This window comes from Hemitrygon akajei, chromosome 14 (assembly GCF_048418815.1).
Source record: "Hemitrygon akajei chromosome 14, sHemAka1.3, whole genome shotgun sequence".
Taxonomy (NCBI): domain Eukaryota; kingdom Metazoa; phylum Chordata; class Chondrichthyes; order Myliobatiformes; family Dasyatidae; genus Hemitrygon; species Hemitrygon akajei.
This window is the reverse complement of record NC_133137.1, coordinates 98,873,897-98,890,599: the sequence shown is the minus strand read 5'-3', so window position 1 is coordinate 98,890,599 and position 16,703 is coordinate 98,873,897. Positions and strand designations below refer to the sequence as shown.

The following is a 16,703-nucleotide window of genomic DNA, read 5'->3' as shown; positions in this document are numbered from 1 at the left end:
GCTCAGGTTTCCTTGCATGTTTCAAAAACAGCGTTGATTAGGTTAATTGGCTACTATAAATGTAGAATAGTGGCAAAATGAAATCAAGAGTACTGATAAGCATGTCAAGAAAACAACAATTTGCAGGCAGGAATACATTAAAATAAAGAAGTGGGACTGATGGATTTGCAAAATTAACCTGAAGGGCTGAATGGACTCATTACATTAAATTCTAAATATTGATAACCAGGTACCCTCTGTGTAACTAGACAGTGAATTGCAGGATTTAAACACAAATTCTCATGTGCAATTTGGTGGGGGTACCTATAGGTGGTGGCAGTTTCTCACTTCAACTACGTAACCTTGTCCTTCTTGGTGATAGTGCCTCTGGTTTGGAAAATTCTGTCAAAGTAGCCTGGATGAATAACTTCAGTGCGTTTTTTTAAATAAAGAGTGAAATCCAGGTTACTCAGCCTCTGATCTTCTCTGCTAGCCACAGTATTTACATTTCTTGTTAGTAATAACCCTGAGGATATTTGATGCGAAGGACAGAATTATGGTAATGACTGTCAAAGATAGATTTGAGTGGTAGTTAAGACTACAATTCCCTCACATGGTTGTGACACAAACACAACGTACCACTTATTCACCCTTGCTGAATGCTGTATAATGCCTGCTTGGTAGTAAATATTTAGAATCAGTTTTATTATCACTGACACTTATCATGAAATCTGTGGCCAGTTTAGAAGGCGCTACTGGGAAAATAATTACTGATTCTCTGAAAGAAGTGAATATTGTTCCTTCAAGAACAAACTCCTTGAAGCCAAACTCAGTTTGCTTTGTACAGATTCCGAAGTTTAATGAACTGATGGAAAAATTGCTTTAAGATTTTAATCAAAGCCCAGACCCAAAATGTTGATTCGTGTTTCTTGCTGTAGAAACTCACTGACCAGCTGACTAGTGTTTATTGTTTTTTGCTTCAGCATTTCAGAAACTGCATTTTTTTGTTGCCTTTAGTTGAGAATGGGTGTGCTTTAAACATTTTTACCAATTTTAACCCACTCACCAGGAATTGCTGGTAGTTTACGCAAGGAACCATGATCATTAAAAACTGACAAGGAGACAGTATGCACATACAATGAAAAACCTACTTAAAGCCAACTGAGGAAAACCAGGAAAGAACACGTACATCATGCTCAACCTATACTTCAAGTGTAAACTTCAAACAAATATCAAGAAGAAATTCAGTCACTTTTCATCAAAGCATTTCTTAGCATTCACTAGAATCCATCCCAAGTGGATTCAATCTAGATTACAAGTTGATAACTAATGGGCTTTTACAGGCTTCTACACACTTCAATAGAAGCAACAGTGGATAAAATTAGATTTTCAAAGTAGCTACACATAGAATCATTTCAATTTCATTTCATTCCATTCACTTTTAAGGCTCAACAGTCCTGTTTTGCAAATCAGGAAGTATTTTAGTTAGAGCATTCTAAGCATTCTGAATTGAGCAAGATTTAGTTATGGCCAATTTCCCAAAAAATGCACAATTATGAGGTAATTTTCCAATGGTTCGATTTATCAGTTGCTGGGGGTGGGGTGCAAAGGAGGGGATGGGGTCTTGAAAATAATTGCATTTTTGAAGGTCTTCACTTAAATGACGCAAAAGCTTCATTTGTCAACAGTAGAAAAGATAGAAGTGTTATTAAAGAACAGTTAGACAAGTTAAAACAAAAATCAGTGACATTTGTTTGCTGCTTCAGCCCAGATTTCAGAAACACAGGAATGGAATTAAAATTTACTTCAGTTTGATAAAGGCCAAATTAAAACCTGTATCAACCTGCCATGCAATTTTTTTTTTTAAACATGGGCTTTAGAACAAATTCCTCTCTTTCAGCACATCACTCTTTTGGAGTGAAGATTTATTTTTGCTAATCAACGAATTAATTGTAATAATTAAAACAACATATCCAAAGCATAAAGTAGTATTTAAGTTCTGTATTTAAATTCTGACAGAGAGGAAGTGTTTTACATAGAAGATGATATATTACTCCTACCTTGCTGTACCAGTTAAGGCAGGGTTGTACAATATCTGGTTCATCTATTCCATGTATTTCAACATACCAGATGCTGAAGTTAAAGCTAGGACCCCAGGACATTAATGGAACTGAAAAGAAAAGGATGGAAAGAAAATAGTTTCATGCCCATATTTGATATTCTGTAGTTTTATACAAAATTAATATATTTTTCTACATCACTTATTTACTTATTCAATAACTATAACCAAAAATAGATTTAAATTATCATGACATTTTAAAGAAAAGATTTGACAGAGAATGCAGAGGGAAAATAAACCAATCAATGCTCAGAAAAAATATTAAACATGAAGTTACCTGTATTAAAGCCTAACAAATAGAATTTGTGCAGTTTTTTGTCAACTGTACATCCATTAATGAGTATTCACTTCACTTTCATCTGTTCAAACTGAACTCTATAATCCCATTATAAAGTCACTTTTATAAGATAAAAAAAAATTGAGCAATGCTACAAAGCTATTTCAAAATATGTTTCTTCTTAGCAGATGATGCACATGAATACATTCCCTCTATCAGACTAGAAAGAAGCACTGTACAAGAGATAATTAATGGACTTCAAAATCATTCAGCTTGGAGGTGGTTCTAATTCTGTTTGAAGACAAGGCTGAAACAACTTTTATTCAGTGTTTTTATGCAGCTCACAGCACATTCCGGACTTAACTAAAACAAACAATTAATTGAAACCACTTCATGATTAGATGATGCTATGTTCACTAATAACAGACCAATACTATGTATAAAATAGATAACCTATTGGAGGGTTTACTTGAAAGTCGAAATGATGTCTGAACTACACTGATTATCGAACAGTACAGTAAAGGAACTACTTAGTTCTTCTGCCCATTTTTCAGTGCTGGCCATCATACCATTTCCCATTTGCCTACACATGGTCTACATCTCTCCAATCCCTGCCCGTTTATGCTCTACATCCTTCCATTCCCTGCCAATTCATTCATCCATCTAAATGCCTCTTAAATGCTATTGTATTTCCTTTTACCACCTTCTCATACAGCATTTTCCAGGTACCTACCACTGTGTAAACAAAAAACATAACCTTTAAATTTCCCTCCTCCACCTTATTTGACATTTCCACACTGGGAAAAATACCTTCCACTTAACCTATTTCTACCTCTCATAATTTATACATTTCTCTCAGGTCACCCTTAGCCTCTGACATTTCAGGAAAAACAATCCATGTTTGTCTATTTTCTCCTTATACACCCCAATCCAGGTTATCGGCTTCTGTATATTCTCCAGAACTTACACCACCTTCCCCTGTAATGCAGCGCCCAGAACAGCACACAATATAGCACCCAGAACTGCGTCAACCAGGCAGGACATAAACTCCCAACTGGTTTACAGGAACACAAAATGGCTGTACAGAGACTGTCACTAATCTTGGAACATGAAGACTGAGGACACCACTTTAACTGGGACACTGTGCAGGTTCTGGCGCAGGCAAACACAAAGCAGGCACGACAACTTTTTTTTTAGAAACGTGGTTCTCTTCTGATAACCCTGTAAACAAAACTATCAAAATAGACACCACCTACGAACCCCTAAGAACCAAAGAAACATGAGCCAATAGAATTCAAAGATCAACTGAAGGGGAAGCCAATCTGGACCAAGGCAAGCGAACAGGAGCGAGCACTCCCAGAGAGAAACACCAACAATGTCGCACTGAGGATGACACCTTGACTGGTGATGGAACATCTAGCTAACTGCCAAGCTCAGTGACCAGTGCAACATCAAACACCTCAACCCAAGCTAACAATATTTACCACCACCCTGAGCATAACACCCAAATGTAGCTTAATCAGAGTTGTACACTACGGCAACCTGGCATCCCAAATTTTATACTCGATAACCAACTGATAAATCTTTAAATATTTCAGTACAGCCAATTCTTCATGCCATGAAAAATACTTATGTAACAATTTGCAAAAGCCAAATGAAATCTTAACCAGTTAAAATATTAAGGTATCACAGTATTCAGTGTGAATCATAGCAGTGGAAGCACACTGATAACTTTACAAGAATGAATATTACATATTAATATACCATGGGTTGCCATATAATTACATTTGCCAGATACGATGTGAGCTTCAAGGATGTTTAAACAAACACAATGGATTCCAATAAGCATTTCTAAAATAGAAATCTGCTGGCCCCCTTTATATTTCTATACAGAAGCTCTAATACTTGGTGCTTTCAGTACAGCCTTTCCGTGTTACCCAATTTTAAAAAATCAACTCTAGGCCATCAAAACTGAAACTTTACCATTGTTTAAAAGGAAATAAAACTAAGGTGCAAGGATGAGACCTCCCAAAACAAAGGCATGAAGTTCTCACTAAAAGTGAAGCTCTACTCCAGTAACATAAGCAATGAGCCTCATTCTTTTTTGAAGTGGACTGCGGAAGGAATATAACACTCAAAATGATGCACAACATATCTCAGAACAATGAAACAAGTAAAATCACCAAATGGAAAGTTCCACTCTCACAAATAAACTCATGTTAAAAAGATGGGAGAGGGGGTGTTAAGAGGTACTGAAGTAATTTTAAAAAACATTCAATGTGGAACTTGCTACATGCACTTTAAACAGCATAATGAAAATAAATCAAGAAACTGAAGTTTCTTTTTGTAATCCCTTCATTTCCCTAAGCCTATATTGCCAACTTATTGCTGACGTTAACTTTTATTTGCACAATTTCCAAACATCAACCTTCACATGTCCTTCATGCCAATTTTGACTTAAAAATCTGCATAATGAAAAAGTCCTTTGTGTCGATAAATGACTAGAAACACAAATCTAATGCAGTGATCCATCAGCTAGTTTAACAGAGAGAACAAAATTAAAATTGTGAAGTGAAATTGCATTAGTTTTGCCTCAACTGTCAATAATACTACATGTAGTCAGGACCAAGACAAGCACAGCAGTAATGGTGAATAATCAAGTTCTGGATTTTGATGGACAACTGTGTGCCTTATTATTCTGGCTTAAAATGTTAATTAACTTATTGAATGATGGATGTTGAAAAGTGAAAGCTTAAATCAGGGATTCCCTTAAACTCTACCCATGACATTTTTTCCTATAAATATCACCTACTATAGCCTAAAACGCTGACTGTGACCCATGGATTGCACAGTGTGCATCACTGCCCTCCTGTCCCTATTGTCTTTTAGCTAATTATTCAATGAATCAAGATTATGCCTTTATTACCACAAACATTGTCACTTGCACTTCCTTAACACTTAAATCAGGTAGCAGTTGGGTAAGTGTTCCTCTGGCAGTTTTTTCCAATGCTTTTATCCTTCATATAATATGCTCACTAGAACTAAAGCTTCCGTCAAGGTTCTACTTGGTTTAAAATAGTTTTGTTCCTTTTCCACTTCACTCTGTAATCAATCCTAATGCATTGCTTGCTTCAGTTTTAAAATTGGTTTCTTTGCTAGTGTTGTAGATTTCCAGCATCCAGCAATTGGTACACCTGGGCCCTTGTTGCTGTACCCTATTCATTTTCTAAAAAGCGTACAGCCTCCTCTTCTTACCAAATTTTGCCACATCACACCTGACTATATTCACACGTCACCCCTAATCTGCAATTTCCTGAATTTTCTCAATATTAATTATACCACTCTATCACCTACTTAAAAATTCAACACTACAAATTTTCGGTCCAAGATAGATGATACATGATCAAAGTTCTTTCAGGAAATGAAATATACAACGGCTATGAAACTATCCCATTTATCATTTTTGTTCTTTCTGCAAATAATTTATTAAATATAACACAAATTTCTTTTTGGGATCTGTGCCAATTATCTAATTTTCAGTTGTATATGCTTTCTGGTACATCTTTGGAAAAGGATTCAATTGTTACCTGCTATCTCTCTCCCTGATTACTTTTAGTTCAGATTTGTGCACTGGTTTAAACAGAAAATACATTGAAATTGACCAGTCCCAATTCACTATTGGGTATGCTCTATCTAAAAGCTTATGCAATAATTCAAATCACAAAAGCACTTCAAAGCCAAATTTTCAAACAAACCCAGAATTCAAGATACAACAAAAAGAAAATACATAAATTCAAATCTGAAATCAAGCACTAAATATTCAAAATGCTGGAGGAACTCAGCAAGTTAAGCAGCATCTATGGAGGAAAATAAACGGTCAACATTTCGGGTCAAGTCCCTTCATCAGGGATGTTGGCCTGAAATGTTGACGGTTTTATTCCAGCATATTGCGTGTGTTATTCAAGATGTCCAAGCATCAGCAGAATCTCTGATGATTAAATATTCAAGCCAGCAAAATGAATAACAATAAACTTCCCATGTAAAATATACGCTAGAAGCAAATTAACAAAATGGTGATCTTACTTCACAATTATGCTAGTACCACTAACTGGTAGATTTGGTGTTTGTCCTCACATCCAATGAACAGATTCAGACCTATAATCGCTCATGAATATATTCATGATGCAAGCAAAATTCTTTATAGACTTGCCAACTGCTTCTTAAGAACCATGTGTTCAGATTCACTGCCAACTGTTCAGACAGCAGCTTCAATTGAAACTTCCCAAACTTCTTCACTCCATTTATTTCAAATGCAAGTCTGCAACCACTTATTTGGTTGTTTGCCCTCCCAAAACACTTATGCACCAGTCCTACTGAACATCTCACATGGATGACTGAAACAAATCAATGAGAGACCTTACCTATTTTAATGAAACGACAGGGGAACATCTGATCATCAATTTTGTGCTTCAATGTGAAAGTCTCCTTGTTGTAATCATTCTTTAAACCACTGAATTAGAAGCAGATTGAGATGTGAAAGGATTGACTCTTCTTATTGAAATTGAAACAAAACACAGCATGTAATGTCATCAAAATAAAAAGTTTTCCGCCTGATATTCATACCATTATGGGTGGCAGGGAAACAAACAAAGTTCTTGACCCAAAGCACTAACTCCAGAATCCAAATATTTGTTCCTTCTATTTCATTAAAATCATTACAGGTAAAAGTAGTTATTCTTTCCCCCAATCAGGACCCACATCTATGTGCAAAATGTTATTTCAGGTTCAAGTCTCATTGCAGTTCCTTGGTATTTTTATTTTTACAGCCCCAACCAACTCCTTTCAAAGACCAAATGTTTTTATTTTTTTAATTGAGATACAGCCCTTCCCACCCTTTGAGCCACGTTGCCCAGCAATACCCTGGTTTAACTCTGGCCTAATCACAGGACAACTTACAATGACCAATTAACCTACCTACCAGTAGGTCGGACTATGGGAGAAAAATGGAGCACCCAGAGGAAGCACACAAGATTACGGGGAAAACGTATAAACTCCTTAAAGTCAGTGGCAGGAATTGAACCCGAGTCGCCTGTACTGTAAAGCATTTCGCTACCCACTATAATACTGTAACTATCCAAGAAATGCTCTTCCATTTTGCTTAGTATCTTGAACCCTTAAATTACACCCTGTTCAAGTGCTATCATAAAAGCACATGGCCATGTGCTTCTTTGAAAGGACCAAATAAATCATAACAATTTGCCTCTTCTTTACCCGATGCCAGCAAATTGGTTGTTTTCAAAAAAATACCCAATTTCACTTTTAAAATGTTAGTATTATGTTTGCTTGCACCATGCTGTTAGGCAGTACCCTGGCACATTTTGCCATGTAGGGGGGAAAGAGACCTTTATTTTCCCTCTGGGATTTATGCCAATTTTAAATTTGTGTCATGAGGTTTCCACCTTTTCTGCCAGAAGAAAATTTTATTCTCAACTGTTTTAAAATTCTGTCACTTATCAACAAATTGCCAAGATTGCAACCCAAGCCTCTCACTACCAATGGATGAATGACTTTTCTCTATTTCTATAACTTGTCGTTTTTTCTTATTTTAATCTAGCATATTTTGGTTTGATTTTGGTGTGTTTGCAATTTCTTTTAGTCCTCCTGCCGAAAACATCAGTTTATTGGCATAGATCTTTACTACAAACACTATTACTTATATTGGCATAATGCAGCACATTCTTCTGCACAAATCAATGGTCAACAACTAAATATGGTGTCATCATTCATGTCATGCACAAGGTACAGGATTCAACCGTGGCCCTCGAGTGTTCTAACCAGTGGAAAATGGAGCTACAACTCCAAATTTTAGACATGCTGCTGAAAAAAATCCTCTTCAGCATGGGATGTCCAACTCATCTGATTAAGCCAACTGTCCTAATGAGAAGATGATTTAGTTGTGGAAGGAATATTTCAGAATCAGGTTTATTATCACTGACATGTTGCAAAATGTGTTGTTTTGTAGCAACAGTACAATCCAAGATGTGAAAAGTTACTACAAATTGCAATGATAAAAAAATGGAAAAGAGAAAGTGAGGGCTCATGGACCATTTAGAAATCTGATGGCAGAGGAAAGAAGCTGTTCCTAAAACAGAGTTTGTCTTCACGCTCCTGTACCTCCTTCCTCGTTGTGATAATAAGAAGGCATGTCCCAATTGGCAAAGGCCCCTAAAGATGGATACTGTCTTCTTTGAAGAAGTTATGGTCTTATTGTCCTCCATAGTGGGGAAGCTTGTGCTCATAATGAAGTTGACTGAGTTTTTACAACCCTCTGTAGCATTTTTCAATCCTGTGTACAGGCACCTCCAGACCAGGCGGTGATGCAACTAGTCAGAATGCTCCCCATGACACATCTGTAGAATTTTTAAGTTAAGTTTTTATGTATTCTACTCTGTTACCTACTCTTCAACACCAATTATTCTTTCACAAGTTAAGCAACTGAGCCAAGGGTTTTCTTACCCAACACTAGTCAAAAGTCATCCATGTCACAGCGCTACACTTTAAAATTGCCATTAAATGGCTAGAGTTTCAAGTTTCCTTGTAGCTTTACTGCTCCTTTGTCCTGTAGTTACTCATACCAATAACATTCAGGTTTTCTGTTCTGATATCAGTTTTGCTTTACTCAACATTTCTTTTCTATTAGTCCTCAGGTTAACAGATTAATTTAGTTTCCTCACTCAGTGGGCAGAAGCTTTTGGATGTATCACCAATACTGTCTATCACTGCTCTGCTCACTGTACACCAATGACTGTGTGGTAAGTACAGTTCCAATACCATATACAAGTTTGCTGATGACACCACTGTTATGGGAGTGATGAATCAGCATACAGGAGGGCGCTTGAAAATTTGGCTCAGTGCTGTAATAACAAAATCTCACACTCAATGTCAATAAGACCATAACATCTTCAAGGAACTGACTGTAAACTTCAGGGGAGGGAAAACATAGGTCCATGCAATCATCAGAAGATCAGAGATGAAGAGGTTCAGTAACTTTAAATTCCTAGGAGTCACTATCTCAGGAGGACCTGTCCAGAACCCATCATATGAATATAATTGCAAAGAAAGCACGACAGCACCTCTACTTCCTCAGGAGTCTGTGGAGATTCAGTATGTCATCAAAAACCTTGACAAACTTCAATAAACGTGAAGTGGAAAGTGTGCTGACTAGCTGCATTACAGCCTAGTAGCAGAATATCAATGCCTTTGAGCAGAAAATACTACCAAAGGTAGTGGATTCAGCCCAACACATCATAGGTAAAACCCTCCCAACCATTGAGCAGATCCGCATGAAATGTTGCCGTAGAAAATCAGCATCCATTATCAAAGATCCTCACCACCCAGGCCACGCTCTTCTCTCGCTAGCACCAGGTTCAAGAACTGTTACTATCCTTCAACCATCAGGCTCTTGAACAAAAGGGGAATAACCACACTCATTTAAGGACTCTCATATTGTCTCATGATTTATTGCTATTTAATGATTATCTGCACTTGCACAGCCTGCTTACAGATTCTGGTTAGTTATTGTTTATAGTTACTGTTCTGTAGACTTACAAAGTGTTCCCTGAGAAAAATAATCTCAGGGTTGTATGCGGTGGCATGTACTTACTCAGATAATAAATTTTACTTTGAACTTTGATTTCACATCCACACCCAAATTATTTGTCACTTGTGAATTGTTAGTGAGATGGATGAAGTACTGTATATTTGGATTCATTTCAAATAGACTTATAATTTTTAGTAGATTTTTTTAAACCTCTTAAGTTGTCTACAAATTTCTCTACCCTGCTTAGCTTTGCATATGCATTTGGAATACACACAATTATGGATACCATTCCAAACACATTTTGCCAAGATACCTGAGCACTTCAGAAGTTTAAACTTTTGCACCCTGAGCAACCTTAGGAATGTTCAACTTCCTCACTATACCTCAATTTCTATTCAGTATTTACCAATATAGAAATTTCCACTCCCAGACCCGTCATTAATTTCCCGTTGTCGTAGGCAAACGTGCAAATTAAGGATTGCCTAGCAACTGGTTCACTGTTGCCCTTTTAAACCATTGTTCCGCAATTTTTCCTTTCAAACATTCACTTATTGGAAGATGCAACAAAAAACATTTGAGTCAATTCAAGACAGCTTAACACTTAGGAAAACTTCTCTCCATCCTATAAAAACATGACCAATTCCTTTCTTGGAAAAATACAAAAGTAAAAAAGCTTTTATTTGCATATAAAAACCGTGTTCATAAAAACAAGATGTCCATTATAATCTTCATTCACAATTAGGTATAAATTGTAGAATTTTGGAAACACCAATGGCCTTGAACGAGAAATCCTACAAAACGTAGTCAATATAGTCCAATCCATCAAGGGTAATGCCCTCCCCACACTGAGCACATCTACAAGAAACACTGTCACAGGAAAGCAGCATCCATCATCAGCGACTCCCCAGCACCCAGGTAAGGCTCTCTTCTTACTGCTGCCAACAAAGTGGTGGTACCAGAGCCTCAGAACCCACATCACCAGATTTAGGAATAGTTACTACTCCTCAACCATCAGGCTCTTGAATCAAAGGGGATAACTTCACTAAACTTCAATTGCCCAATCAATGAAACATTTCCTCAACCAATGGATTCACTTTCAAGGACTCTTCATCTCAAGTTCGCGATATTTATTGCTTATTTATTTATTATTATTACTTTCTTTTTGCATTTGTACAGTTTGTTATCTTCTGCACTCTAGTTAAATGCCCAAGTTGGATGGTCTTTCATTGATCCTGTTATGGTTATTATTCGAGAGACTTACTGAGTATGCCAGCAAGAAAACGAATCTCAGGGTTGTATATAGTGGCGTATTTGCACTTTGATAGCAAATTTACTTTAAACTTTGAAATTGCATAGACAATTAGCTTTGGGTAACTCAGTCTCAATTTAAATATTACATCTCAAATAGCAAGATGTTGTTCAATAAATTATTTCAACCTGTTTCAACACAATACAGAAATTCCCCTCATGAAAATACAAATTAAAAGGAACACCAAAAAGTTGGTACTGGCAGAATGAAACAGGGTGACAGTGCTGTGGTCTTTGCAGAAATCATAATGATACAAGAGCATGACACTCAAAATCTTAACTGGACCTTCAGATCACAACCAATCCATAAAGCAGAATGGAAAACCTCATGACTAGAGATTTATTAAAGATCAAGATGGAAGCCAGCAACAGCCACTCCACTGCAAATCACTGATAAATATTACTTGCCTTGACAATAGTTCAGTCATGTTTTCTTCACTCATTCCCCCATAGACTTTGAACTTCTTTAGGTTACAAACATGAGTCTTTTCATATTTTCCAAAGGTAATACTCTGGACTATAGCTGGTCTCTCAAGTTTTAGAATCAAGTACTAGAGGAAAAGAATCAAAAGTAATTCAAAAAGAGAGCAGTAATTTTCTTTGAGAGCACTATTGCAATATTATCGTAGAGACAAACCTAACTTGTTAACAGTGGTGCAGAGAAAAGGTCAATTTTACAATCAGAGAAAAAAAACAGGATAATCATTGTCATTTTAGGAACTAACATGCCATTTCTCTTAAACAATGTAATTCTAAACAACAAAACTAGTGGCAATCCAAGTTTTCTTGGATACAGCACAAAGAATGTCTTAATGGAATGTTTAAGGAATGCATTAGCTTCAGTATCTGATGGATGTTGACTGAACTCAAATTAACAAATGCCACACTTGTCAAAGTTCAAGATTTAAGCTTTTAAGAATGAAGGTGCACAGCAATCCACGGCAATTAAGCCGGCTATACTCTGTGCGGGTCTATAAGCAGTTATAAATAATGATTCTGAGCTCATTTAAATGAGCCCAGTCAGTAATAAACACAACCATGCCATTGGAAGAATCTATAATTTATTATTACAATGGGATAAGCACCCTTTCTTTAAGATTAAACAAGATTGGGAAAAGGAACTTAATTTGACTTTAATAGCGGAGGACTGGATGTGGTTCTTGAAGTTGGTTAACTCTTCTTCGACTTGTGCTAGCCATTCATTGATTTAATTTAAAATTGTACATCGTTATTATTTGACGAAGGAGAGATTGTCTAATCTTTCCTAATGTTGATAGTTATTGTGATAGATGTAAAACTGAGACAGCCCAAGAGTTATATGGACAATTTCATGAGGACATCAAGTATAGACCCTTTTTTTTAAAAAAAAAGAATTAGGCCTCAGACAGTTTGCTAGTGTTGTGTTTTTAAGAACTATTTTCCATTAAACATACTGCAGTATGGGGGGGGGTTGGGGTGAAGGCAGATGGGATGGAAATAAGGACACATTCCTAGTTTAAATTGTCATCAAAAAAAGTTGGATTTTAAAGTGAACCCTATAGTGCTCTTCCTTACTGTCAAAATTAAGTAAACAGTACACACATTTTATCTCATTTGCACACTTACATTAAACTATATAAAACAGGACAAAAAGAAAAATCTGCCCATTCATAACTCCCAAAATGTCAAACTAAGTTCAGTCAACAAGCAATGCTATGCATGTTACCAGAAACATTTCTCCACAGCATACCCATACTGATTTTTTTTAAAACTGCAAATCACATTTTCTAATAAAAAGGTGAAACAGACATGAAGTGTTAACTGAGGGAAAGCACTCCACACAGAACACCGAACAAAAACATCTTCAAAAACTATTATTTTTGGTACTCTACATTATAGATTATAAAGTAAATATTTCAAATTAAGAATGAAATAATTTCTTCAATTTCACACTTACTTGGCTATTGAATATCATTAATATACCAACAGGTTTTTCATAAACTTCCAACCAAATGGCAAAAAGTCAGTAACTTCAGTTAACAGCAGACATGCTGGCAAAACACAACTCTTCTCAAAATGTTATTCACTGCTCTTATTTTGTTTGCAGCGAATTAATACTTGCATATGTTCCCATTTGTACTGGCAATGCACTTCCCCTTTCCAAAATAAAAGTCTGTGCCTCCAAATGCAATTGATTTGTGAAAAGTATCAATTGCGATAATTGCATCAAGTTTCTGAATGAATACTTTAAATAGTTCAGAATAATTAAGCAGAATTTAAGGAAATGAACATACACGGTCTTTGTTCTAATGAACATACAAGTCAGAAGATCAGCTTGAGGAACAAATTAAAATCTCAGATGTGAACATTAATTCAGTTTAAGAAGCTAGAGATGGACAGAAAGAAACAGGGCTCAAAGAAAACAGCTTGTTCTTCCATGCTTAATTGAAAAAAAAATGCAGCTAATATAACAGTAGAGAAGTCAAGGGAGGCTTCAGATTGCACCAGTCGAGATTGCAGTCATATCTTAAATGAAATATAGATAAACCCATCTCTCCAATCAAAGTTCATCACATACAGCATCTTTGGGGCCACCCTGGAAATTCTAATGAAGCACCATTTATCTAAACAAAATCGTCACTTACTTTCCCCTTCCACCTCACCTCCAAGCAGACCTCAGGTCCCACCTGTTTTTTGGAAGAGTGAATCTATAACTTCTCAGTTAAATGGTCAAAACTAATTACAATAAGATAGTCTCTAAAAACATGGAGACCAATTTATTATCCAAATACCTGCAAAATGGATATATAAATAACTTATCAGCACAGAAATATTTTCAAATACTATACTGCCTGCAGAAATTCACTTGTTAAATCTTTCGGTTGAAACTGTTAAACCCATCTTCCAATGCTAAATTTTGCTTTTGTCAACCGCAACACTGTGTTCAAATTGGGATTGCTCGGCATTTACAAAGACCAAAACTCCACGGGTCAAGCCCCATTCTTCACAGGCTTTCAATTTATATAGTCAAAGAATTTTCTCCTAGGAGTATTCTCAAGTTTAAAGATGGTTTTAATGAAGTAATCATAATATCTAGAAGTGTTGCACAAATTAGCTCGACGAGGTTAAGAGGTTCAGAAATATAATAATCAAAGATGCAATCGGGAAGGGATTCAGTTCAGACAGCAATAAATGGGCACGTTAAAACCCTGAAATCAAGTTCTAACTGCACTAACTCAACTGAGCTGAATCACAAAGTAATTTGCCCCTCATCTCAAGACACACTATATATTAATGAAGTCTGTCAATTATCAATGCATGAAAGGACTGATGCAGCAAGGCAAACCCAAGAGAAGTGGTATGGATTATTTCACCTGGGGTGGGTAGTTGCTTTCAGATGACCATCTTGAAGATTGATCATTAGGCTTATCCACCAAAATATTCCTAAAAAAAAGAAAATAACATATTAGCTCATCCGCAACTCCTTTTCCACAATCAGCATTACATGCGGCTGTGCAATCTTGCCTGATTACAAAAAATAAACATCTCTATCAGTTCACTGCTTGAATCATTTCTAACAAAATCTACACTGTTTAACCTGAACTGGAATCTTATGAGAACGTCATGTGGGGAGGGAGGGCTTTTGAAACACCTCTCCTCTGCACACAAGACCCCACTGGCCAAGTTGGAACAAGCACAAGTAAGTCTGCAGATGCTGGGAATCCCAAGCAATGGACAGAAAACGCTGGAGGAACTCAGCAAGTCAGGCAGCATCTATGCAAAAGAATAAATAGTTGATGTTTCAAACCAAGACCCAAGAAGAGTCTCAGACAGACAGACATACTTTATTGATCCCAAGGGAAACTGGGTTTCGTTACAGCCGCACCAACTAAGAATAGTGAAGTAATACAGCAATATAAAACCATAAATAATTAAATAATAATAAGTTAATCATGCCAAGTGGAAATAAGTCCAGGACCAGCCTATTGGCTCAGGGTATCTGACACTCCGAGGGAGGAGTTGTAAAGTTTGATGGCCACAGGTAGGAATGACTTCCTATGATGCTCAGCGTTGCATCTCAGTGGAATGAGTCTCTGGCTGAATGTACTCCTGTGCCTAACCAGTACATTATGGAGTGGATGGGAGTCATTGCCCAAGATGGCATGCAATTTGGACAGCATCCCCTTTTCAGACACCACCGTCAGAGAGTCCAGTTCCACCCCCATTGTCAACTGTTTATCATTTTCCAAAGAAGCTGCCTGACTTGCTGAGCTCCTCCAGCATTTTCTGTGTGAAGCTAGAGCACTCAACATGTTACTGAATAAGAAACAAATACTGCAAAGTAAATTCAGAAATCAGTTTGCAAAATACAATGTTATAGCAACTCGCTGATTCTAATGCCATGGCAGATATCACAGAAACATTACTAATGCATGCTCTTTGAATTAAGCTAGAAATGAATTCACAAGATTACTGTTGTACAAGATGGCCAAAAATTAGGCAAAATTCATTAAACAAAAAAAAATAAAGGAAACTGTCCATACTTTTCTTCCCTATGCTATCCTCATATGAGATATTATAGTAGGAAGTTAGATTGGTAAGATTTCAAAAACCAACAGAAGGCAACTAAAAAAGTCATTAAGGTAAAGATGGAATACAAAAGTACCTAGCTAATAATATTAAAGTTTCTTCAGATACAGTGCCTAAAAAGTATTCACCCCCTTGGAAGTTTTCATGCTTTATTGTTTTACAAAATTGAATCACAGTGGATTTAATCTAGCTTTTTTTTTACACTGATCAACAGAAAAACACTCTTTTGTGTCAAACTGAAAACATCTCTACAAAGCGATGTAAATCAATTCAAAATATAAAACACAAAATAATTGATTGCATAAGTATTCGACCCTTTAATATGACACACCAAATCATCACTGATGTAGCCAACTGGTTCTAGAAGTCACATAATTCATTAAACAAAGATCACCTATGTGCAGACAAGGTGTTTCAATTGATTATAGTAAAAGTACACCTGTATCTGGAAGGCACAACTGCTGGTGAGTCAGTATCCTGGCAAAAAATGCACAAGACGACAAAATAACACTCCAAGCAACTCTACAAAAGGTTATTGAAAAGCTCAAGTCAGGAAATGGATACAAGAAAATTTCCAAGTTACTGAATATTGCTTAGAGTACAATTATGTCTATCATCAAGAAATGGAAAGAATATGGCACGGCTGTAAATCTGCCATGAGCAGGCTGTCGTCAAAAACTGAGTGACTGAGCAAAAAGGGGACTAGTGAGGGAGGCAAGAGATCTATGGCAACTCTGGAGGAGTTACAAGCTTCAGTGGCTGAGATGGGAGAGAGTGTGCATACAACTGTTGCCCAGGTGCTTCACCAATCACAGCTTTATGGGAGAGCAGCAAAGAGAAAGAGAAAGACA

General features: G+C 36.6%; 1 protein-coding gene across 3 annotated transcripts in view; it reads right to left on the bottom strand.

Annotated features, from left to right (window-relative positions):
• Positions 1–16,703, bottom strand: part of mkln1 (muskelin 1, intracellular mediator containing kelch motifs) — a 152,892-nt gene that overhangs the window by 109,427 nt on the left and 26,762 nt on the right. For 2 of the 3 annotated variants that reach the window (XM_073066768.1, XM_073066770.1), the window contains exons 2-5: positions 14,637–14,706; positions 11,692–11,834; positions 6,797–6,885; positions 2,040–2,149 (exon numbers count right to left, since the gene is read on the bottom strand). In XM_073066768.1, coding sequence (XP_072922869.1) covers positions 2,040–2,149; positions 6,797–6,885; positions 11,692–11,834; positions 14,637–14,706 — 412 coding nt within the window. Of the gene's footprint in view, positions 1–2,039; positions 2,150–6,796; positions 6,886–11,691; positions 11,835–14,636; positions 14,707–16,703 lie in introns of those variants that run through there. The other variant, XM_073066771.1, reaches the window with a different exon arrangement.